The 25688-nt window shown below is 33.7% G+C and overlaps 3 protein-coding genes across 4 annotated transcripts; all 3 read right to left on the bottom strand.

The window, feature by feature from the left end:
• Window positions 1–2789: 2789 nt before the first annotated feature.
• LOC107483021 (MLO-like protein 13) lies at window positions 2790–6529 on the bottom strand. 2 transcript variants are annotated; one of them, XM_016103619.3, is made up of 14 exons: window positions 6349–6529; window positions 5724–5781; window positions 5343–5563; window positions 5073–5189; window positions 4926–4983; window positions 4730–4821; window positions 4522–4596; window positions 4326–4414; window positions 4179–4228; window positions 4061–4101; window positions 3770–3961; window positions 3518–3585; window positions 3370–3430; window positions 2790–3276 (listed from the first exon to the last, which is right to left on the bottom strand). In XM_016103619.3, exons 1-14 carry the CDS (start codon window positions 6469–6471, stop codon window positions 3007–3009), a joined length of 1515 nt encoding a protein of 504 aa, XP_015959105.1. In that variant the 5' UTR covers window positions 6472–6529; the 3' UTR covers window positions 2790–3006. The 2 variants fall into 2 exon arrangements, with proteins under 2 accessions (XP_015959105.1, XP_020995631.1); XM_021139972.2 differs by lacking the exons at window positions 2790–3276; window positions 3370–3430 and having other exon boundaries at window positions 3514–3585.
• An 869-nt stretch (window positions 6530–7398) lies between these two features.
• LOC107483005 (endoglucanase 25) lies at window positions 7399–10166 on the bottom strand. The gene is made up of 6 exons (XM_016103604.3): window positions 9644–10166; window positions 8910–9223; window positions 8350–8811; window positions 8094–8229; window positions 7831–8003; window positions 7399–7710 (listed from the first exon to the last, which is right to left on the bottom strand). The coding sequence occupies exons 1-6, from the start codon at window positions 10020–10022 to the stop codon at window positions 7399–7401; spliced, it is 1776 nt and encodes a 591-aa protein (XP_015959090.1). The 5' UTR covers window positions 10023–10166.
• Window positions 10167–14593: 4427 nt separating this feature from the next.
• On the bottom strand, window positions 14594–20194 carry LOC107483074 (ferric reduction oxidase 7, chloroplastic). Its single transcript, XM_016103686.3, has 9 exons — window positions 19829–20194; window positions 19654–19747; window positions 19197–19385; window positions 17299–17533; window positions 16744–17071; window positions 16319–16577; window positions 15929–16184; window positions 15228–15666; window positions 14594–15054 (listed from the first exon to the last, which is right to left on the bottom strand). Exons 1-9 carry the CDS (start codon window positions 20073–20075, stop codon window positions 14885–14887), a joined length of 2217 nt encoding a protein of 738 aa, XP_015959172.1. The 5' UTR covers window positions 20076–20194; the 3' UTR covers window positions 14594–14884.
• Between the last annotated feature and the right edge of the window lie 5494 nt (window positions 20195–25688).

The following is a 25688-nucleotide window of genomic DNA, read 5'->3' on the forward strand; positions in this document are numbered from 1 at the left end:
AGCTTTCATCTACATCTACAGGTTCGTTCTTTTCTACATTCTACCTGCTCTTCAGTGACTTAATACTAGGAATATGAACAACAATAACAACAAAGTTATCCCATTAGGTTGGGTTAACTATATTGGTCAAACAGTGGCATAATACCCTTTCATAGTTCATATGTGTTTCCTTCATTTCTACTTAAAATTTCTTCTAATCATAAAATGAAGACAAAATGCTCCTTTGGGTCCTTGACACAATTTTCCGGAGGCAAATTAGTTCCGCATTGTATCTTCGATTTTTGGGGTTTGGGGGGGGGACGGGGTGGAAATTTTCATGGATGACTTTGGATTTACAGATGGAACTTATCACAAAAAAAGAAAAAAAGAATTCACCCCATTTTTAGCTCACGCTGAACATACTCGGGATTTGAGAATTCCTGTTTTGTCCTCATCATTAAAAATAGAGGATACATAGACTAATGTATCCCCTTTTTCGGCCAGAAGCCAAAAAAGATATTTAGTCTAAATGAAAAGTCAGTGGACATAAAGGTACATTATTTTTAATAAAACATTAAAAGGGAGATTAAACATAAAGGTACATTATTGTTAATAAAACATTAAAAGGGAGATTAAACATATGGTAGAAGAGCACTTATTCTTTTCACCATTCTAAAACTGCTTGATGCTTTAGTAAGACAAATAAATTATTGATCCTGAATCCTGATAATGATATGATTAATGAGTTGTTTCATGTATTAGTCTTTATTAATGCTTTAATATATTTACATCTTTGTTTCTTTTTCTTATCACTAATGTTGGCCCAATTTTGAGCAGTGGTAGATTAATAAGGACCTTAGCAGATGCACAGTATGGGAGGCATCACTTGACCACTGTGGAAATAGTGTATAACATTATTTCATTCATCGTTGCAATTGTTACCACGGTTGCATTTACTGTTTATGCAAAAAGGACTTTGAATAAACTCAAGATGGCTGAGGCCAATGAGGAATCTGCCTCTGTTTCTGGCATTGCTGATTTTGAGATGCACAAAGCTTCCCATTCATAAGCATGTCATGTATTTTTTTTAAATCATGATGCTGATAGTGAGCGTGTATATTTATGTATCTAAAGTTTGGTTTAGGAATGCATATTTTATATTATCATTTTAAAAAATTACCAGTTCGTTAGAAGGCCATAGATTTGATGCACACATAAGGAGATAAAATGCATAACTTGACCATTGGTAAAGAAATCAACCACAGTTATCACACTTACACATTTCATTGCTTTTATGGTTACATCTTGTGAATTTTTGTTAGTTGACGAGTTTGAACTCTTGAGCAATTATGACGTGTATGCTTGTGTCCTAGGAGAGTATGAAGTCAAAATTAGTCTCTGAAAGATTACTTGTTATTTAAATTGGTGTTCGAAATTTTTTTTAATCAAATTCGTCTTTTAAAGATTTTAAATTTATTATATTAGTCATTCTGTCACTTTTATTGCTAACAGCGTCAATATTTGCTAATGTAAAATGTTAAGTGGCATTAAAACACATACTTAGTAGTCTTGATTGGTAGTCAACATGATAAATTTATAAAATTAGATCAAATCAATTCTAAATTCAGATATTTCAATGTTTCAAGTTTTCTCTTCAGTTAGGTTTTTATTTGATTTAATTTCAAAAATTTTATCATGTCAATAATCAATTAAGATTTTTAGATGTGTATTGTGATATCACTTTAATGTGTTACATTAGCAAACTTTGACGTCGTTAACAAAGCAAGTGATGAAAGAACTAACTTACGCGATTAACTTAAAATTTTTGAACGGCGAAATAGATTAAAAAAAATTAAGGGATCAATTTAAAGAACGAGTGATTTTTCAAAACGAATTTAACCATTTACTCGTCGTAGTATTATGATTGCTTAAATTTGATTTATTTTTACAAACACTTCACTTTACCATTTAAAGAGAAAACATCTAAATAGTTACTGAATAGTTTTCATTGCTCTAACAATCGAAGTTCAATTAAAGGGAAAACATCTAAATTCACATGATTGTCCAATTAATGAGTAGTTAATAATTTAAAACCCAACTACTGCAATTGATTGGCGTGTAACGCATGAATTGGATGCCCTACCTTCCCACTTTTTTGGGTTACATCTACTGTGTGGTTGCATTTACGTATTTTGTGCTAAAGTAGCTTTAATGGAAACCTTTTTGAGGTGGCTTTAAAAGATGAAGTAACTATAATTCCTAAAATCAAAGAAGGAAAAAAAAAAGATCTAAGGACTTCTCCACTAATTAAATCAACAGAAGTCTCTTCATTGTTTGGCTCATCAAGGTTTGTTTATTCATATAATTAATTTGTCATCAAATTTACTTAAATAACTATTAATGATATGGTATGATGGACTGACTGATGGTCATTTTTGTATTTTTTGAAAAAATAATGAATTATTTTAAGAAAAGAAACGGTTCTAATGTTACTAGGGTCTAGGATTACACAACTAATATGTCTATCTCCATATTCATTTTAAGAGGTCGTGAGTTCGAATCTCCTTATTTTTGGTAAAAAAAAAAAAGATTTTAAGAATAAAATTTAATCGATAACATTTTTAAACAGAAAGAAAGAATACCCATAAAATGAAATGAATAAATTTTCAAATTATAAAAAAGATTAAGAAAGAAGATAAGTTTTCAAATAAATTCCTAACTATAACTTCTTACCCAGAAAATTTCATTTGTTTATCACATGAATTCCTAAAATAATTCATTTGAAACTCACACAAACGGATAACTGTGCAACAAAGCTTTCTACATTCCAAGTTGGAATGTTTGACAAACAAGACATAGCCTCAGAAACTCAAACAACAATCAACTATGACATTCCAATCTGTTACTTTCCTTTTCCTATTTATTTATTTTCATATGTCTCAGAACAAATGGTTATTGTCTATAAATTTAGATCCTTGTATCAACACTCACTTTGATGTACAATGAGATGGTGATGATGAATTCATGTTATTGAGCATGTCTCAAAGAATAACTAATAGGCCTGTCCAAAGGAATTTGGACAATGCTGCTAGGAAGCTCAATTGAAGATGTTGTTGCATCTTCCATCTCCATGGCTATTTCATGTTCATCATTTTGTGTTTGTTCTTTGGTCATTCTATGGGATGATATGCTCCGCCACCTACTGGTGCCGGAGTTCTCATGTCTTTCCTCTGCCCAATTCAAGAGGGCTTCCTCCACCCGCGGATCGAGCATACCCTTCTTGAAACCACTACCCATCTGATACTCAGCCAAGTTATACACTATGTTAGAATTTCAATCATAGCCTAGATTTGTTCTTTGAATGTAATGAGAAGAGGCAGATTAACCAACCTGAGTAACAAGAGTATATAGAGGCAAGGTGCTGTAACTGCAAAGCACTTGAACAATCACACTGCATGACATTACCAACAAACAATCACAGAATGCCACAACATTCTAGCAAATAAAATTTGGGCCAATTCTAGCTCTTGAATATTACCCCATTATAAGTCTTGGGATGATGTAGGATATTTTCTCCATAATGCATGAATCAAATCCATATGTGCACTGCAGAAGGGATAGAAAACAAAAAAAAATTGGTGACTAGCTTAGTACTCACTTCAATTTGATATTTTCATACAATAAAAGATGAAGTTGAAATTGTGTTGCTTTGATTTGAAGGAAGCTAAGGACATCTTGTGTTATGGGGAAAGTAAAAACAAATGACAAGATTTTGTGTGAGACAACTCACCCAGATCCAGAAGAAAAATGCAATCTCAAAAGAGTTCTGAAATAAAGTGAAATGAAGCAAGTCAAGGACAAGTGTTGGGCGGCTAAACCAGAAGTATTCATCTGACGGCTTCACACGTGCTGACTCCTGCGCCGGCTCCTGCGCCAAGCGCGCTATGATGTGCTCTAACTTTGCCCCCACAAGAAGCAAAATCTGTTTCACCAAGCAAAATGAGTGTAAGCCTTACTGATATCTAACTCTTCTTCAGTAATGTTAACAAAAAATCCATTTGTAAAGAACTTGATCACTTACTATCACTGGTAAAAAGGCAAGCCAGAAATAAGTGTGCCACCCTGCATAGTGAAATCATAAGTAGGATTAAAAGGGCCATTGCAGAATTTAATATTGCTGAACAGGATTGAGGTAGTACCTGCAATATTTAGCAGCAAAAACAGCACAACAAAGAGCCACAGGTACCAGCTGTGGTAGAAAAACCAATGAAGAACAGTTGCCTTAAAACTCAAGTTATCTAGCATTAAAATAAAAATAAAAAACAGATATGTTTGAATTCTCTCACCTTATGCCTACAATTCTTCTGAAATCAACTTCAAGTGTCCGCACCATGTAATTGTGGAAATCAAACTGAGGTTTGCGCGGGCAATGTTCCTGGAAAACGGTTACAGTTAAGATTATTTTACATGTTCACACGATGGAATGATTATTCTTTTAGAGAAGTTAAGCATTAACCATATATAACAAGACTGGATCTTGACCTTGATAAATCCATAACGCAGCGCAATGTAGTCAGATTCAGTAACAGAACCATAAAATTGTTTGAAGAATGATATCTGCCAACAACATAAAATCAAAGGTGAATACATCAGGAAAGAGGCCATCTTATGTAGTTTGAAATTCTCAGTAGCATTAACATAGACTAAATAAATTGTTAAAAAATCACTCATAGAATTCTAAAAAACTTACCAGCCAACCAACAACAGCTGCTCTTCTCCAATATCCGTCGGCGTGTTTCTTGAAGAACTCATGGTGATGGAGAGCTTGGATACTACTAGAATCTGATGATCATGAATGCAAGAATAGCAAGAATGTTGAAATCTAAAAAATCCAAGTCAATTCACTTTTCTATATATAAATCATCTGGTATTTCAGATTAAATTACCTCCTGTTCTTGTTATTTTGCTCTTAATTTCTTCCTCCCATCTCTTCCACTGACGCATCTACATAAAGGTAAGAAGTAAACATGATTATTGTTAATCATGAAATATATCAAATTTTAATAATGAGTATCGCATTGCCGGTTTATTACCCTTGTGATTCCAAGAAACAATGTGGTGACACAGAATATTGCATGTACTAAAGCCAATACAAAGATGAAAATGTGCAAATGATGCAATGATTCTTGTGATAACAGTGGAACCTTCCCCTGCATAACAAAGGAAAAAAATGCATTACAGTTCAAAATTTAGTATTTTCTTATGATATGATATTTTAAGTATCTTCTTAAATATTCCTTTATACTTTCTTAGTAATGAAGTATTAGCCTTAACAGATGACAATAAAATCATTGACTTGTCACCTTACTCCTACAATGCTGAGAAGTATCTTCAACAGAAAAAAGCCTTCTTTTGTTGATTATACCATCATAGTAGATCTGATCGTGTGCCGAACCTTCAGACGATTCATGTGGCCTCTTGCATGGAAGCATTGTGGTTGTAAGCTCAGGTGAGATGCAAATGTGGCTTATTGCAGTTTGAAAGACAGTTAGTAGAAGGGAAATGAACCCTAAAAGCATCAATTCTGGCAAAAATGAGGTACAAGCTGATTAGGCAATAGAATCATAAAGAAAAACATGTCATGTAACTATGTAAGTTTCAATAAGAACAAGAGCTAATAAACATTGTTTACTGCAGTTAAGGTTGTCCAAACATAATTAGAGGGAGAAGAAAAAGGATGCTACCTTCTTGCAATTTTTGCAAGGCATCAAATAATGGAGTTTGGTTCTTTTTCTTGAAGTACTGCAACATCATGAGGAAAGCAAGTCATATTAGGATAACTAAGTAGCATAATCAGAACTAAATATCGGAAAATCGACTACGCTGCCGGGTCTATATACACGCCTTTCATCCTATTCAACATTATTAGTCTTACGGTTATACAATAGAATTTACCTTTAAGTTTCAATGGTACTATTTTATCAGAGCTAAGGCTATGTCTAGTTGAAAAATAATATGTAGAAAAATAGGAGAGTAACTAGCAATCACAATTATCAACTTTGTTCAATTAGGCATCATTCCTGTGTATGAAAACTCAGATCACAGTATTGCACCAATGCATGCATAATAATGTGATTATAATCTTCTCTAGCATTACAAAAAGGATAACAATTGATTTTGGTTCTTAAACTTTAAGGTGTTATTTGTGAGTTCTGATTTTCAAGGGTAAGAGGCGAAATATTGGCCTAAAGGATAAAATGCAGTCCTTTTTACTCTTCAGATCCTTCCCCTTAAACTCACAAACATACCTTAACAGAAGGATACATTGGATAAGGTTCTAGAAATCTAAAGACATATGTGCTACTTTACCTTTCCGAGCTTGTGGAGGCCGCGCTCGACAACAAGAGAGATAAAAACAATGATGGTGCAAACAACAGCTACAATCCATGTTGGTGTATATTCCAGAGACTCATTCAGTTCTTCTTCTGCCATGTTGTTTTAGCAATGTAGTTTGATAGAATGAAGAGTAGACAACAATTCTTCTGTTCAATATATATACATTTGTCTCTGAATGATGATATAAGGAAACCATATTCTGCTAACTTATTTTTATGTTTTTATTGTCTCAATGTAATGAACGCTGAAACATGATTCTGTATCATATAATACTAACAAGAAAGGAATGTTTTCCAAATCAATAAGGAATAAGGTACATGTACAGCTATGTCAAGTTGGGTTCAAACGTAGAACCAGATTCTAAGTTCTGTTCATAAGTGGCGTGCAGAATTGGTTTAATTAAGAACATAAAAGACCTTTCCCATTCACATTTTCACAAGAGAAAATGTAAAGAACATTGTTAGTGGCGTGTCCTTGTCATCTTTTACTTAATTATTTATTTTATTCTTTTTGTGTGCATGCTTCCCTTAAAAATAAAAAATAAAAAATATACCCATAAGTATCCTCTCTCTCAGAATAATGCTCAAGTTAGAACACCACCAATTGAACTTTACAAAATAGGTAGAGTCATCTATATGATGCTACAAAACATTTAGACAAGTTAAAGAGGGTGTTAAGTAGGTAACAAGGAGACATTAGATGAAAACTTTAAAACAATTACAAGTTGTTCAGTTTTCCTGTTTAAAAAATACAAGATTTGATTTTGATACATATACACTATGTATATCACAAAAAAACACTCAAAAAGTACCACTTTTATCAAGGCTATTCTTGAGTTTTGTCCATAGGTACAAGGCACAACCAGATTCACTAGGCCATGTTCCATTACTGCAGAGTTTTCTCCATGCCCATGTCTTCAAAATTACCATGATCTTCCAGTTTGATGCAAAATAAGAAAAGGTTATCAATACACTCGTCGTTTCGGGTACACATTGGAATAGAGATGACGAATGGCATCACGCCTTATGGTTTCCATGGTGCTGGAGGTGGTGGTGGTGTAGGAGCATTTCCGGCAAGTGTTGGCTCCGTGTAGTTGTAGTTTGTACGAACATCATGGAACCCATCATGCTTGTCAGGTCCAGCAACCATGGCACCAACAAGTGTATTTGGGTTTGGCTTCGTCGTGTCTCTCCATTTCCAACCACCTTTACAGTTGTACTTAACCTTATTCTTTGGTATAGATGCACCTCTATGGTGGACATGTTTAGGATAGTGGTTACCAAAACCAACAATGTAGCTCATTTTCCGAGGATTGTTCCCAAGAATGTAATTAATCTGCAAAAACACCATCAGAGAAAAAATTAACCATGATACCTTAATGATTTTAATTATGCTAAAAAAGAGTTAGATGCCATAGAAGTCATGTCAGCCTTGGAGGAGGAGAGTTTCACGCACCTGGGTCCTGGCAAAGTCACGAAGAACATCGGTTGAGAAGAAGTTGGGTCCACAATACCATCCAGGAGTATCAGCAGCATCCAGATAGTCACTGAATACAGCAGCCAAGAAGGCAGAATTGACAACATATTGGAGAGGCTGAGGCCTACCATGGTTCAATTGAATCAAGCCTCCTGTCATGTGTGCATCAAATACCGGCATTTCATCAGAATTGAAAAGGACTTCTAATGCCTAGGGAAACGGTGTGAAGTAAGAAAGGTTACCTTTGGTTCTGTTAAAGCTTGTGAAAACTGGGAGGTACGAGCACATGACTATGCTGGTCTGGTTGTGGAAGGTTCTTAAAATTTCTTCATATGGATATCCAGGACTCAAGAACAACCTCAAACGACTCAGAAGAACCTATATACAAGCATACATGATCGAATTAGTCACATGTGCTTTGGGTTTATGGTGGAAACTCAACAATATCCACAAGAAAGAGCAAACTGGTGATGTAATTGAAAACAATAACAAAATTACCTGAGCACCGGCAAGCTTGTTATCCCAGCTAAACACACCATAGTCAGGACCTCCCCAGAAGGCCCCAGCATGCTTGGCAAGACCAGGAGCAGTAGCAAGCTTAAGATATGAAGAATTTCCGGTTGCATAATACATCCAAGCCCCTCCCCAAACAAACTCATCCCAGTAGCTAGTGGAGTTGTAAAAGATTGAAGCCTCTGAACTACCAGCACTGTATCTGCCTCTCTGCTCCCTTGCAAACCTGAAAAGGGTGGTGGCACCATGAACAAGTTTCTTCGAATAAGCCTTGTTGTCTTTAAAAACAATGGATGCAGCAGCCAAGGCAGCAGCCATTTCTGCCGCAAGGTCCGAGCAACTGTGACATTCAGTTACAGGCCGGTCATAATCAATGTCCTCTGGCCGCATCCAGCAGTAGTGGTCGTTTGGTGTTGTACTCCCTCCGGAAGTATCTCCTACCCCAACCTGCCAAAGACATAAAGAGATTCACACACATAAATTGACTACAAAAATTAAACAATTCAAAGAAAAATGTTATTTTAATCATGATTCATGATGCTTACTTGTGCGGCAAGGGTGGTGATAGAATCGGCAGTACTATTGAAGGTCTTGAGGAAGTAATCCGTTCCCCATTTAATGAGTTCCTTGACATGGCTGAGCTCGCCGGCAGCATCGTACTTGGCGCTGTATTCGATGACACTCCAGCTCAACATGGTGATGGCAAAGGACTGAGGGAAGTTGAACTTGATGGCATCACCGGCATCATAATAGCCACCCACCAGATCCTTGATGGCGGCCGAAACCCCGTCTCCCTTCCCATCTTGTAGACAAGAGTTACCCCTCCATGAAACATTATTATGCTTTGGTAATTTCCCAGCTGCAAACAAAAGGCATAGAAACCAAATCAGGAACACAAAAACTCCAAGAACAAATCCTCACAAGAAATTGATCCTTCATGAAAAAAAAAAACACCAAAACACATTATCAGCATCAAGGATCTCCAATTATGGCAACAACAACAATCACCAGATGCCACTATCATGATAAGAACCAAACTCAAACCATGTATCCACTCCTTTTCAAAATGAAAGCGAAACTAATCATCATAATTCACAATAATGTACTACTCCCTTCATCAAACTCCCAAACTCAGGATATAGTAATAAAAACAAAATAACTAATTATCACATAAATGCATCAAAGCAAAAAAACAAAAAAAAATTCACTCAGTTTTGAATGCAAGCACATGAAAAAATAAGGCAAAAGAAAAACAGCGAGCAATGAAACAAACGCTGACATTTTTGAGCGTTGAAGAACATAAGAGCCTTATGAAGCGCAAGGGTATAATTATCAGGAGGAGGATGCTTATGGTGATGACGTGGCACAGTTTTGACGATGAGAGTAACGAAGCCAGCAAGAAACGCAGAGAACAAGAGAGTTCCGACGGTCCAAACGAAGATCTTGCGGCTGACGATGATGCAACCGAGATCCACGTACTTCTTCTTCTTCTGCTCGCCGGGGCCGAGGAGCCAGCTCTGCTGAGTCTCGTCGAGTGGACGCGAGAGCGCCGCCCTGTCGAGGTCCTGCAGGTTCCGGCTGCGGTCGTCGTCGGTGGCGGAGTCAGTGGCGTTGATCTCCAACGGACCTCCCCAGGGGTCCCTACCGTACATACTCATGTTGCTGGCGTAATGCTACTCCCACCGACACTTTTTGTGTGAAGAATGAATGAAGAGAGAAATGAGAGTTAGTGTGAGACTGTGAGAGTGAGAGACACTACAACTCAACTGGTAACGCTTTCTCTTCTTCTCTTTTTAGCCTTGTTGCTAACTGAATTATTATATTTACTTTCTTTTTACGGGTTTATGCTAATGGAATATTTGTATAGGTTTATTAAAATTGAATTCTTAAATTCTTAGATTTAAAATTTTAATATTATGTCATGAAAAAAAATAACATTAATAATTATATCTCTAATATTCTTTAAACCTTTATTATACACATTATACAAATATTCTATTGATTCTCTATATTTATACTTTTTTTTATGTAATTGATTTTTTACCTTGTTTATTTATTTATGATTGTCTCTTCTTTTTTAGTTGAATTATTATCTTTTTTTTTTTTTAAGTTGAATTGGTAATTTTCAGGTGGGAAGGCAACATTGGTGATTTGGTGTACTAATAAGTAATAAGTGACGGTGCCTCATTGGTTAAGTGTATTTGATTAAGCAATAATAACAACAATTAGCTGGCAATAATGTCACGTGAGGTGGGATTTAGCTTTCGTATATTTTAATTAGGAAGATGAATTATTAGGTGGAAGAAACTGACTACCTTACTGATATCGACAGCGACAGTTTAACAATGAGATCATTTTTTTATTACTTTATTAATTATTATTCTCTTCGTTTTAATTTAAAAACATTATCGTAATTTTGTTTTTAAGGTTTCTTACAGTTACAGTTACAAATGGATTGCTTGGCGCCTACTTTTACTCAACTGCCGTACACAAACGTTGACACAAGCATATATTCCAACTAACCGTTACTATAAATAAATAATAAATAATAATATATAATATAAGACTATACAGTACTATTAAGCAAGACAAGGAGATAGATTATGTTCAAAGATACCATGCTCATCATTGAAGATTGAGTTAAATAAATAAAATAAACCATTCTAATGTTTCTAATCCCAAAAATGAACAAAGCCGTATAACAATTATTGTTTTATTATATTGAAGATAATGATGTACTATCATGTGAGTGTAGTACACGAATCTAACATTTCTTTTTCTTTTCTTTTTTAAGTGTGTTTTACAAAAGAACCAACCATGAGATTAAGCTTTAGCTTTCAACCAAATTGGCTTGCCGACACTCAAAGTTATTACATGCTTTTTCGCTCTCTCTCTTTTCTTCCTACAGGGTTCACGTACATGGTAGTTGGTTTGAATTTTCTTACCACTTTTTTTTTTTTAATTTTTATCTGGGGTGGGGCAACCAATAAAGGAACTAAGTTTTGGGAGATTAATTGTGAATATTTGTAAGTTAGCACTACTGATTTTCTTTTGAGATTGCTTATGATTATTTTCATTTATATAATTTAATGTAAATTTGTACGGTAGAAATTCGGATATAATTAGTTCATGTGAAATTGATATATAAAAATTATTAGATAATAATTTAGTTAAATTTATCAAATTATTTAATGATTTTTAACTATTAATTTTATATAAAATTAACTGTATCTAAAATTTCTTTTTATTTATATAAGAGTGAGTCTTTATCTTGATTTCCGAACCAATTTTATCATTAGCTAAATTTTTCTTTGGTAAAAAGATCCTAACGTTATTTTAAAGGTAAGAATGTGATCTTAAATTTTTTCAAGCATAATTCATATATTAGCTCTTACTTCTGAAAATTAATTTAACTAACACTTTCCACGGCATTGATTTGGAGATGTACTTTTCTTATTAAAAAAAATGTGAATTATACTAACAACTTTTGAAATTAGATAAATACATAAAACTTTTCTTTCATTTCAAAATGCATAGCATATTATCTAAATTTCAAATTACATACTACTGTATAGGGTAAAGTATATTTTTTATTTTTAAAGTTTGACAAAAATTTTAAAATATTCTTAAATTTTATTTTATTTTAATTTTATTTTAATTTTATTTTAAAAGTTTTCGATTTGTATCAAATATACTCTGACGGCTAATTTTTTAAAAAATTTTAGACTAATTCGACAACAATTTCATAAAAATAACTCTCATCACAAGCAAATTAAGCATAATTTTTATACATTATTGTTAGATTGATCTTAAATTTTTAAAAATTTAGTTGTTTGAGGGTATATTTGATGCAAATTAAAAATTTTTAGAATAAAATTAAAACAAAATAAAACTTAGAGATATTTTTAAAACTTTTACCAAACTTTAGGAACAAAAAATATAATTTACCCTACTATATACTTTTTGTAGAATTATTTAAAATTTGATACTGATTTCATATAACTCGGTGAATATTGCTATGTATAATATTTAATTTTAAGAAATGTCAACTTAGTTTTTATTTTAAAAAGAAAATCATATTTTAATGGAAATTTAAATTTGAAGTTACAAAATGTAAAGCAAAGACAATGAATGTAGAAATAAGAGAACTGCAAAACATCTTTTTCTTCATGAGTGTAATAATAATGATAATGTCAATCATGTGAAAAAAATCAAAATAAAATATGAGAAGGAGACATTTGACCAAAGAATTGGGAACATGGTGAGAACACATGCACACATGTGTAAATAAACATTGCATCAAGTATCAGGTGGCAATTTCTGGAAGTTGAAGCTAAATAAAATAAAAAGCAGAATATACTTCTCTTCTAAGCAATAAAGCAGTAAGCAATGCTAAAAAAGACAATTAAAAAAAACACACTTGCATGGTACATGCCTAAAAGGGTCATACCCTTAAGAATTAAGATACTTTTTACAACTTTTTTGTAGTCTCAATTGATTGGACTAAAACAAAACAAAAACAAAAGAAAAGAATTAGTTACATTATTTCTCCTGATGTATTAATAATAAGTACTAACATGTCTATTAAAGTATTAATTTTTATTATTGACTAAAGAAAAATTCTCCACATACAAGTGTTTTTTTATACAAGCTTTTATAAGTGCACTTTCTTTTCTTTTTTTTTGTGCACATTCTTCTTCCTCTTCTTCTTCTTCTTTTCTTTCGTTTCTTGCCTTCTCCTTCTCCTTCTTCAACCGTTACTGCACGTTTTCACTGCACCTTCTTCTTCTTCTTGCTGCACGTTCTTCTTCCTCTTCCTCTTCTTCTTCTTCTTTTCTTTCGTTTCTTGCCTTCTCCTTCTTCTTCTTCAACCGTTATTGCACGTTTTCACTGCACCTTCTTCTTCTTCTTCTTGCTGCACGTTCTTCTTCCTCTTCTTCTTCTTCTTTTCTTTCGTTTCTTACCTTCTCTTTCTCCTTCTTCATTTACGTGCTTTTCTCTCTGTTTTCGTTTTTCTCAATTTTCATTATTTTTTGACATCAAGCTCTGAAATTATTTTTGAAGAAAAAAGAGCAAAAGATGAGGAGGAGAAAGAGAAAGAGTTCTGAATTATGCATAAGGTATACTTCAACGAATTTTGGGTGTATTTCTTAAATTCTTTGGGTGTAGTTTTTGTAATCCTTTGGGTGTATTTCTGTAATCCTTTGAGTATATTTCTATAATCATTTGGGTGAATTCCTGTAACCGTTTGGGTGTATTTCTGTAATCCTTTGGGTGTTTTTCTGCAATCGTTTGAGTGTATTTCTGTAATCGTTTGGGTGTATTTCTGAAGTTCTATTATCTTCAAATTTGGCAAGAAATTCGTTTTCATGGAGGAAGAAGAAGAAGAGTCGTTTATAATGCATGGTGAGTAGCGCGTTTTGGAAACGGTTGAATAATATGCGTTTATTTACTCTTGAATGTGGAAGTGTAATGTGTGTTTTTTGTTGGGTTTGTACCAACTTGTAAGACTTATAAGCCAAAAAAAATATATGTGTAATAGGCCTCCAAATAAAATACATGCAATAATAGCAAATGAGGTATTAATTAAGATTATAAGTATTTCATGTTCAAAAAAGATCATAGGTTTATTATCTTTAAAAGGCAAAGATTGTAGATAAAATCTTCTTCATATATTCCCATTATATATAAAATAGATGAATCAAGTTCCACTAAAGTAATGAATTGATAAAGTGAAGAAACAAGGGTCTAATTACATTCGAATCAAGATAGTAAAGTGAGAAAATTAATAAAATAAAAAGATAAAAATTTAATTACTATTAAATTAAGATAATAAAATTTAACATAATAAAAATTATAAATTTAATAATAATTAATTTTTTATTTTATTATTCTACAAATATTTCTGTTTTAGAAAACCTTTTTTTTCATATAGATACACTTTGAACAACCGTTACAATATAAATGATGAATTATGATGAAGGTATAAAAACTAAAAAAGAAATTAATGCATAGTATTTTCCCAATCTTGGTTCTTACAATTCATCGATTAGTGGTTGAGCTCCTTTTGAAACACTTTTTTTTAGTAAAAGGGTCAAATAACTGCAAAATTATTAGCTAAAATTTTATATATAAATATAATTTACATTATGAATACATTCCACTAAGAATTCCTTTTACACTTCTTAATGATTAATTATACACCTATAGCATAACTTAAGCCTGCAAATTAAAGGATACATAATAGAATAGCATTGATACTAATACAAATTAATATATACAGCATATATATGCATTTTTTTTGTCCATGCTATCCTTCAGTCTAATAGGCCAAGAACTAATCCGCCACAGATCTGAGCTCCATTTAAAAGTCTGTGGCTGGCCAATGGATTACTATATACGGGATTCAAAATCCGGACACTTGCTTAAGCAGACGAGTGAGCTGACCAATCGGCCAACTCAAGTTGGTTATACTTATATATATGCTTTTTAATTAGTGAATAAAGCTATGCCTCTCAAACTAGAGATCAAAGCTATGGCTATGGAAATGGAAGATTGGGTAATGGCGTTGTCGTATCATGCTATGTGCCCTGATTTCATTTGCAACACTTTCTTGAAGTGTTGGAGGTCCACAAACTAACACTCCCACATCAACATGCCCCCAATTCTCTGACATGCCTTCAAAAATTTCTGCAATAATTATAAAAGGAAAAAAAAGAAGAAAAGATATTAGTAATGATTCCAATTGTATTCCTCACGAAATTCTGAAAACAGAAGATACCGAAAATAAAAATAGAAAACGAAAACGCAAACCAAATGCAAAAGAGAAAAAAAGAAAATGAATTTCATGAAGTTATACATACCTTTGAAGTTTGGCCTGGAACCATAACGGGTGACAATTGATTTTGCAACACTACTGTCTTGAATTGAACTCTTGTGAGCCATAAACCCATTTTGTTCAATTTTATGATCACCCTTCACACTGTCATTGGACTTTTCCTTCACAGAACTTCTCTGTTCACAAAAATGCCAGAGTGCAACCACAAAACCACCAAAGATAACAACACTTGCAACCATGCAAATCACAAATAGTAACCCTTTGTACCACCATTTGTACACACCATAAGGGTTAATATAGAAAATGTACAACAAAACCAGTAAGATCACAAATCCAACAGTAGATGAGATGACGTATAGTCCAGACCAAAAATTGTCTCCTGTTCCAACAAGAACTGACATGCCGAAATCACTAGACATAGGACACATTGAAGACTTTATTGGTTTATATACATGTCCCTCTTCCTGTAGATAACAATAAAAAAATGCCATTAAGCAAAAATTTTAACATATATATGTATATAATGAAATAAAATAGAGAGTAGTAAACGTCTCAATTTCGTCCTGACAAAAAAAGGTGACGAATTAGTAGTAGTATGTCTAGTAAGAAGAAGCGAGGGCCGAATTTTTCCTATTTTTGGTTAGGGAAAAGATTCAAGAATTTACTCTTAAAGAAAGCAATGTAGAACACTACTAGGAGGAAGTTGAAGCTTGTAAAAGGACTTACCAATGGAGGGTCTGATTCCCGAGTGACATAAATATCAACATTGATGTTTACTTTATCCGAAAAGGAAGGACAAATTGATTCCATGTCAATGCTTGAAAGAAGTGGAAGCTCATTTGATTTCTTCACTGCCCAAACAACCAAAATGTTTCTTGGTCTACAAGGTTTCCCCTCCCTCACGCGGTGGAGAACATCGGTCAATATAGCAAGGAAGGGTGAAAGTCCAATACCACCAGCCACTAGTATAAGATTCTCATACCTAAAAACAAAGATTACAGAAATCATTTCATTAATTAAAGAACCAAACTATGCTAACTTGGCTAAGGTTGCAGTCCTTCAAGCCGGATTAGTCAACCAAAGTGAAAAGGATATACAAGATTGAGGACTACTTACATCAAGTGATATGGTACTTCATGCCCATATGGCCCTTCAACCGAAGCTGTTATGGTCTTGACAGATAAATCTTTTGGTTCATCAGCATCAGTAATCCTGTCTCTCAAATTTTGTGTCCATTTGCCAAGAACCTTTATGAGAACAGCAAGGTGGTTCTTTCCATCCAAAGGACTAGAAGAAACACTGAATGGATGCCATTGCAGCCATGACAGTTCCCGGATTTGAAGGAAAATGAAACTCAATGCATTGTATCTCAAATCTACAATTCAAAAAGAAAAGTTGTCATAAATGTGACATATAATAAGATGTGTTATTTGTACTCATTCTGTCTTGTACTTAGATTGAAGTATGTGTCGGTTTAGCGTATAAGACAGAGTTACACCATATTGTGTGAACAAAAATACTGAATGGTAATATGAAATTACTTGGAGGCTTTGATAGAACCAGTTCCACAGTTCCACAAGGAAGGCACCTAGATGAAACTACTTTAACTGTCCTTCTTGATTGGCAGAATCGCAGAAAGCGGTCGAGGATGAAGAGGAATATTCCTCCAGCAGCCATGGTGAAAACAAAGTCACCAACATGCAAGGCCAAGAAGACAACAAAGATAATGTATAATTGGTGAGTGTAGAAGAACAACTCAAAGTTCCATGTTCTCACTCCTGGAAGAGAGGTCACCCACATGAACAAACCAGCTATGAGGGCTATAACTCCCGGAAGGTTCGCAACACCAATGTCTTTCCATTGTATTAACTGCAGAAGGACCCAAAATAAGAACATGGAAATGATAAGTGGCAATGCATTCAAGCAAAACCTTTTTTTTTTCATTAAAATTGAAAAGTTCACATATTGAAGTAATAAGAGGTAACTAAAATACATAAATTTACACAACTAAACAAGTTTATTTCTATGTGTAAAGCAATTATAAGCTATATATGTTTTAAATTTTAAGAGAAGGGAAACATGGAAGAAGGACTTACTTCCTCGACAAGGCGACCATCCATTGCCCAAGCAACACAGTACAAGAGACCATGGATTGTGAAGAGGGCCATGGTGAGGTGTCCCAGCCAGACATGATATCTAGTGGCGTGTTCGAAAGGGATGTCTATGTACCGAAGAAGAACAGAACCTCTTGATACAGGCAGAAATAGAAATGCCATGCACATCAATCCGATTCCACCAAACCGAAGTCCCAGAATCTCCAACATGAATATTCTGAAAAGAAAGAACAATTTGATGAAGTTAGCTTATTGTATGCATTCAAAATTTTCAGAATAAATGAGTAGTATCTTAAAAACCAAATGCATGCTTACTTGTTTATTAGCGGTTGTTTTTTGGGTGGAATTGCTACTCTAATATTTTCAATTTTTAGGTGGTATGGGTCCTAATAAAAGTCTTGACCGAAATTGAGGACTAAATTCATGAGTGTAGTGTCAGCTTACTTGACTATGGCCTATGGAACAAGCCTTTTTGGAGATGATAATCATATGTGCTATGTCATATGTAAGTGTGTGCTGTGTTGCTCATAACATGGATTCTAAAGGACAACAAGTGAGAAAGATCAAGGCGACGAAAATGAGTTGGCTAATAGCATGGACAAGTTTTCCACTGATCTTGAAGAAATTGTTGAAACTTTTGTTGATAACATAGGTGAAATAACTGAAAGTATGAGGGTTGTGCAAGACTTTCTTGATGATTTAAGGCCTGTTCCTGATGAACTGATGAAAATGGATGAACTCACAACACACATAGAACGCTTCAAAGCTGGTCGTCTGCTTATGCAAGACACTCCCTCAGTGCATTTATTTCGAAGGATTCAAGGTGAAGAATACAATTCAGTTTGTTAAGAATTCGCTTAAAGATAACTATGGTAGCTGCTAGTATTTAAAAGCTAGAAATATATTTTGACATGCAATAGACAAAAAGTTATGATTGTTAATAAGAATTTGATAGTACTTCCTTATTAGAACTTGATTCTGTTTTGTGGGACTTGATGATACTTATAAATTAATTCATATTTACTGGGTAAAAAATTTTGTTTAGACTTTAACTGTTTTACATGCTATGTGATGCAAATATTTATCTGCTTAACAATATTTGTGGTTATCCATTGAAGCTTTGAAGTTATACTGGATTAGTTCAAATTTTAACATCTAAATAACACGGTGATTGAAAAATGCTATATTACGTCTAAGTTCTTAGCTATGATTGAGTCATCAACTAGTTATTCTACCCTTTTTCCCCCTTTATTTGTTTCAAAGCAAGAAAGCCAATGGATTTGAATCGACTCTAAAAGTGAAAGTATTGGCCACAAAAGCTACTTGTTATGGTGGGAGAGCCAAGGCCCTATAGAACTCTTTTTCAGGTGTTGACCCCTCAACCTGAGACTCCTTTTCAGGTATTAGTCTCACGAGACTCATAACATAGTATCCCCTTTAAGAGCCGGCATCCTGACTCTACGGCATTTCACTCAGTGGTGCTTCAGTTGGCCTTCTACCGACCAGAATCCTCCAATGGTCATAACCCTCCACAGGTAGCCCTTTTCAGTTGGCCGACTCTCAAAAAGAGAACACCAATGAAATGAGCTACAAAACCTTGGGACCATTACCATAAAAGTTAGCTATGGTGAGAAAGGCCAAGGCCTTATAAGGCTGAGACTTTTTTTAAAGTATTGGTCTAGACTCATAACAGTCCCACTCAAAAGTTCTTATGGACTAATGGTAATTGTTTTCCTACTTGCTTAGTTTACAGTTATCTTCACTTTAAAGAGGATCCAAATCCAAAACAGATGCCTTTCAATCAAGCAAACAAGCACATATGGAAGTAAATCAGCAGAATCAAAATTATGAATGAAAATTGGCAAACAAGAGTGTTGTACCTCCTATCTAAGTGATGATGAGAAGGAGATGCAAGGGCCCTCATAGTGTAATTGTAGATAGCAAAGATAACATATGCAGAGAAGAGAACAATCCCAATTAACTCTGTAGCAGAGACAACTCCAAATGGCCCCTTTATAATCACAGGAAAAGTCCATAGCCTAAAGCTTGGATACTTAGTACTCTTCTTCCTGCAAACAAAACCCAACTCAAAAATAAATAAATAAATAATATTAATGCACCCCCCAACAAAGGTGTGTTTGTTTCAGGTTATTTTGCTAGAAAATCTCTTCTATAATTGAAAAAAAAATCAATTTTTGCATATTTGGATATAACTAGAATTATAATAATTTCAAAAGAAAAATCTTATTGGTTGGAAATTGAAAACTAAAACTTAAATGAAACAAATTTACCCTAAAATTTAGAACATGATTATGAATTGAGGAAGTGATGACATACTCAGGAATGTGGTCTTCTCCAGAGACAAGAAGGTATGCAATTGCAAGGAATGCAATTATGAGAATTGGAGCACTAAATAACATAAAAATGCTTCCTGCAAAATACACAGTTTCCTTTGCATTAAACTCAAGCCACATAGTGAGAAACAAAAATAGAAGATGGAAGATAAACAAACCTGCAGTTCCAAGAGGGTTCCCCGTGGTCAAATTTATCCATTTTGACATCAACTCATTGACAGATTCTTCTGGCATCAAGAAAATAAAACCTGCCCAACCAATGAAGATTATGCAAATCAAATACTTTATAACCCATTTTGTTGCTGACACAAGAAATGATGATGATGATGATGATGATGATGATGATGGTGTCTTTTCTTTAGTAGGAGACAACAATGGAGTGTTGTCAACAGTTTCTTTCTCCATTGAAATAATCAGGAACTCTGAGGAAAGTGTATGATTGTTCTAAAAGAGTGAACTCAGCCACTAAAAGTTCTTCAGTTCCTGCTTTCTAAATTGAAGCACAGAGGTTCATACAAATACGAGGTGAAATGGGAAAGGTGACAAACAATGTGGAACCCATTTTGATCATGATTCATGAAAGTGGGAAAAAAATAAATGAAGAAAAATGAAAAAAATCTTAATCATAATATGTACTGGGAAATTCTGAACCACCCAAATGAAAATTCTCTTCCAAGGACATTGTTGTATTGTAGGGTATGCATCGGAAATTAAATTGTTATGATGAAAGATTAATGTTGGACAGTTAAAGTAGAGTATTAGGTGCGGCTTAAGCTAGTTAACATGAAAATAATTAAGAAGTCTACTTTAATGAAATATTCGTCCGACACGTGTGTGTTTACGGTGTCTATTGTTTAGAAAAAAAATAAATATATTTAAATATATTTAAATATTATTATATATCAGCATGTTAAATTTTATTCTTAATATGTATTCTTAAAATAAATTTAAAAATAGTATATATTATTGTTTATTAAAATAAAATATAATTCATCTAAAAAATATTATGGTGTCTCTATATTTTATATATGATGTATCTATACTAATATCCGTACATCATAATTAAAGAACTCTGACAAAGAGGTTTAGAAAATGGATACAACATAAAAGAACAAGCTCAAGGTTAATTTATGTCCCTACACAACAATATTCTAGGAAGTTGTTGCGTATAAGTGTTATAATGTAAGAGACATATTGTGTGTGTGAATTGTTAATTCACAAGTTGGAATTTCATACTTTGCAAGTTTGCATATCATTAAATAATAAATCTCAATTATAATATAAAATATTAAAATAAAGTTAAAAGTAGTATTTTAATGCATTTCAGTCTTCTAGCTTTTCTAATATTATGACACATTAGTATATATGACTAATTAGCACAATTTACCTACTACTTATCGAATTAAATTATTTTTTAATTCTTTTATTTTTAATTAAATTACTTCTAAATTTTTTATTTTTATTTTTCATGTGTCTTATTATTATAGTTTAAGATTTTTTGTCAATTTCTTTTTTATAAATATTTATTTTTCTTTAAATTACTTTATAATTTTCTTATTTTCTTAACTCTTTACTTTTATATAAAATACTATATATCTTTAATGTTGATATTATTTTTTTTATTAGGTATAAATATAACTCATCCTCTTTTATACTTACCCTTTTTTATGATTATTACATAGAATTATAACTTAAGATTCTTCTTTATTTTTCTTTTCACTGTTATGTCATTTATTTTTTTTAGATTACTTTATGCTTTATATATTTTCTTATTCTTTACTTTCATATAAAATACTATATAATTTTAATATTAATGTCATTTTTCTTTAATAGGTATAAATTGAATAATAAAACATAATTCATCATCTTCTTTTATACTTACTCTTTTTTATATTTTTTATATAAATCAACATTCACTTCAATTTTTTTTCTTTTTGATTGTTTAGGGGCAGGCCCAAGACAAAACATTTTTTTTCCTCCATTCTTACTAATACTTTGTATAAGTGTTTGAGTAATTACCCAAATCAGTCCCCGAAAATTTTAAAAATGGACATATTAGTCCCCAAAAAAATTAATACACAGATTAATCCTCTAAGATTTGTTCCGGCGGACAAATTAGTCCTCAGTCTAGTTTCCAGCGTGACTCATCAAGGGAGACTGCTGAGTTGGCACATTCAGCATCCAACGTGGCCAATAACATGCACAGGTGTCTGTCACGGACAAATAGGTCCCCATCGTAAAAAGCAAAGTGACGTCGTTTTAGGGTTGGAGAAACGTAACGTTGCAAGGGGATAGTGAAAGTCACGTTTCTTCTCCTCCCTTTTAACCCTCTTCACTGCAAAAAGACGCTAATCCTATTCTTTCTTATCAGTTTTTATCTTTTACAGAGAGCCCTCTCCACGTTGTCTCATCAAGATCCACCTCATCTCCCAACATTACGATTGTGACGGTTGTTGTTCAATTTCATCCATCGACGTTTGTATTCCGTTACCCTTTGCGAGGCGTCTCTCCTAGATGCATCAGTACCAATTCGCAAGGAAGAGGCACTGAAGTGGATGTGATCACCATTGAAGACTCACACTGAAGAAGGTGAGACTCTATTTGATTATGTTTCTCGTAGTTAGAATTGATATATTATTTTGCAGTGTATCTTGTAGTATAGAGCACAATGCTATGTGTACAAAGTGTCTTTGATTTTGCATGCATGTTTCTTGACAGTTACTAAATTAGCTGAATGAACAATTTTTTGGTTTTTTTCTTTTAAGAAAATTGTGGCAATAGAGCTAATGTTCTATGAACAATTTTTCGGTTTGTTTCTTTTATTCATACATGTAAATGGCGGAATTTGCAATTCCTGTTTTTCACCATGGTAGACATTTTGTGAGGGATAACAAGGGAGTTCTTGTATATATTGAGGGAAAAGTTGAAAAAAATTTTCTAAGATGGATATTGATCTGATATGCTTCTTTGACCTGCAAACTCTCTTAAAAAATTTGGGTTATTTGGATTACAAGGCTATGTACTGGTTGATCCTACGGCACCTGACTTAGAGAATGGGTTACACCTTATAAACGGAGACCTTGAGATTAATCAGCTGCGTGAGAATAAACTAAAGAACAAGGATACAGAGGAGTTTTATTTGTATTTTGATCACCCAATAATGGTTACTCCTATTGAGGATGTCGAGATGGACTTTGATATTGATGCAGATGTTGAAGAGGAGTCCAGTGATGATGGGTATGAAACGACAGAAGATGAACCATATAAACCACCTCTCCAAGAATTTGAAGAGGATAACAGTGATTCAGACTGTGTGATTGTGAAGAAACAGAGTAGGAAAGTTCGCAAAAAAAAAACAGAGAGTGTGGTGGAAAAGAAGAGCTCTAAGATGGTTAGTTTGAAAAAGAAGGCTTCAACAGTTGATAATAGATGTACTGGTGGGCCAAGTTCTAGGCCAACTGTGGGTACCAAAAAATCTGCCAAGGCAAAGTATAATGAACCAATTGGTGCTAGAGGCCCAAAATCTCATGGGTCTATTGGTGCTGGAGGCCTAAATTTCTCTAGGCCTATTGGTGCTAAGGCCAATTTCAAGATCCAAATAGATACTGCACAAAAGGGTGCTGCCTCAACCTCTTTTGGGGCAAATTTTGGTGGAAGAGGAGCTGTAATTCCAAGATCAGAGGATGCAAATTCTGGTGAAGATGACGAAAAAAGTGCAAAAAATGTCGATGAAGAAGATCCAATCTTTGAGAATGAATCAGAGTCTTTACTGACACCAAATAGTTCTGAAGATGAAAGAGAGAGGTATGAATTTCCTCAATTTAATGATGCTGCTGGATTTGAAGAAGTGTATTTTGAGTTAGGAATGGAATTTGCCACAATTGAATCTTTCAAAACTGCTCTGAAGGATCATGTCATTTATGAGGGAAGGAAGATTAGGTATATAAAAAATTATCAAAGGAGATTTAGATGTGATTGTGAGCATGGGGTGGAGAGAATAAAAAAGCCAAGAAAGCCAAAAGGGGCCAATAAGGCATCTACTAACAACAATACAGAACCGAAGAGTAATGATGCAAACAATAATCAGAGAGGTGATGGCAATGATTTGGGAACTGTGGAAGGTGGAGCTGTGAATGAAGAGGCTGCAAATGTGACCGTTGAAACTAATTCTGTGAAAGTTGTTACTGCTGAGGCTGCTGGTGCTGTCAAACTTAATCCTTGTCCATGGCTAATTTATTGTGCATGGAACAATCAGCTGAAGAGTTATCAAATCAAGACCTATATATCTTAGCACACCTGTGCCAGAGAATTTGGAAGCAATATGGCTGATCAGAAGTGGGTAGCCAATAAGTTGGAGAAGAGGCTCCAAACTCAGCCTCACATTACTCTAAGTGAGGCTTATGAGCACATCAAAGTCGACTACAATGTTATCGTTAATGGAAAGATGGTGTATAGGGCCCTCAAAGAAGCAAGAGAGTGGGTGATCGGTAATGAGAGAGCACAGTACAGTAAGTTGAGGGATTATTTGTGTGAGACCCATAGGAATAACCCAGGGAGCTCAGCCATACTAGATGTGACACTGATACCTCAATCTCTTCCATTGTTCAACAATATATATATTTCTCTAGACGCTTGTAAAAGGGGGTTCAAGACCGGGTATAGAAAACTAATCAGACTTGATGGTTGCTTCTTGAAAGGCTACTTCAGGAGAAAACTTCTATCTGCTATAGGTCAGGATGCGAACAATCACTTTTATGTGATTGTGTTTGCTGTTGTTGATAGCGAAACTAAAGAAAGCTAAAAATGGTTTCTCACATTGTTGCAAGAAGATCTTGGGGATCAGTATATTTATGGATGGAATTTTATTTCAGATAGTTTTATTGTGCTGATTAAATTGCTTTTGCCTTATTAAGTTAACGGTTTGTTTTATATAGTTAATTGCTGGTTAGTTTTATTGTATAGTTATTAGTTAGTTACCAAGTTATTAGAGCTGTTAGTTATTTTCTTGTTACTTCAATATTGTTAATATAATTTGACACGTTAGTAAATTTTTGGTTCCTTTTGATGTTTGTTGTTAGTTATTAGTTATTTAACAAGTTATGTGAGCTGTTAGTTAACAAATTTCTGGTTCCTGCTAATTTCTTAGTTAGTTTATGGTTAGTTTTTTTAACTCTTTTATATAGTAAATTGTTGTTTTAGACTGTGGTGGTTGAGTATCCCCTTCCGACTCAGGCAGCAACAAATTCACCTGATTTTGTGACTAATGTTGTGAGTGAAAGGATTACTAAGTATTCACATTGTGCTGCTAGTCCGATAGTTATACTAACATGACTTTGTTTAATCCTTGGAGAACAATCTCCCAAGTTGCAAATAACTATGGAGCATCTAATCCACCAAGTACAAGGGCCAACCAACCTATCATTAGGCCTCATCATCCTGCAACAATCCATTCTAGCACACCCCCTCCTATTCCACCACCTGGAACCACTCATGGAGTCTCAGCAGAAACTATTGCAGCTGCAAGTAAGGAGACTGCATCGAGGATGTTCCAGTTTATTCAAATCCTGGTTTCAAGCATCTGAGAAATAAGTGATAAAAATGTATAGGAAGAAGTGATGAAAAACTGCAAACTAAAGACAAATGATTTGGCTATTTTGATGTCTTAGTTTAATTTTTTTTTTTTTTTTTTTTTGAAGAAAACTTGAAATTGTTTTTGAATCATGTTTAGACTGGTGTATACATGAATGTTGTCTTTGGTTTAAGTAGCTATTATATTTTAAATTTGTTAGAACAACATATTTGGTATTGCAAGTATTGTTGTTGTTTTATTGTTAATTTTTTTTCTAGTATCTTCAGAGTTTGATATATCACATCAAATGTGTATATGAATTTATAAACTAAAGTCCAGAGAACAGATTTATGAAAACACCACTTATGTTATTTACTAATTGCTTTGGTATTATGTTTTTTATTTGCCAAATAACATACCACCCCATTTTAGTGATTATATTAGTATAA

Source organism: Arachis duranensis, chromosome 4 (assembly GCF_000817695.3).
Source record: "Arachis duranensis cultivar V14167 chromosome 4, aradu.V14167.gnm2.J7QH, whole genome shotgun sequence".
Lineage (NCBI taxonomy): Eukaryota > Viridiplantae > Streptophyta > Magnoliopsida > Fabales > Fabaceae > Arachis > Arachis duranensis.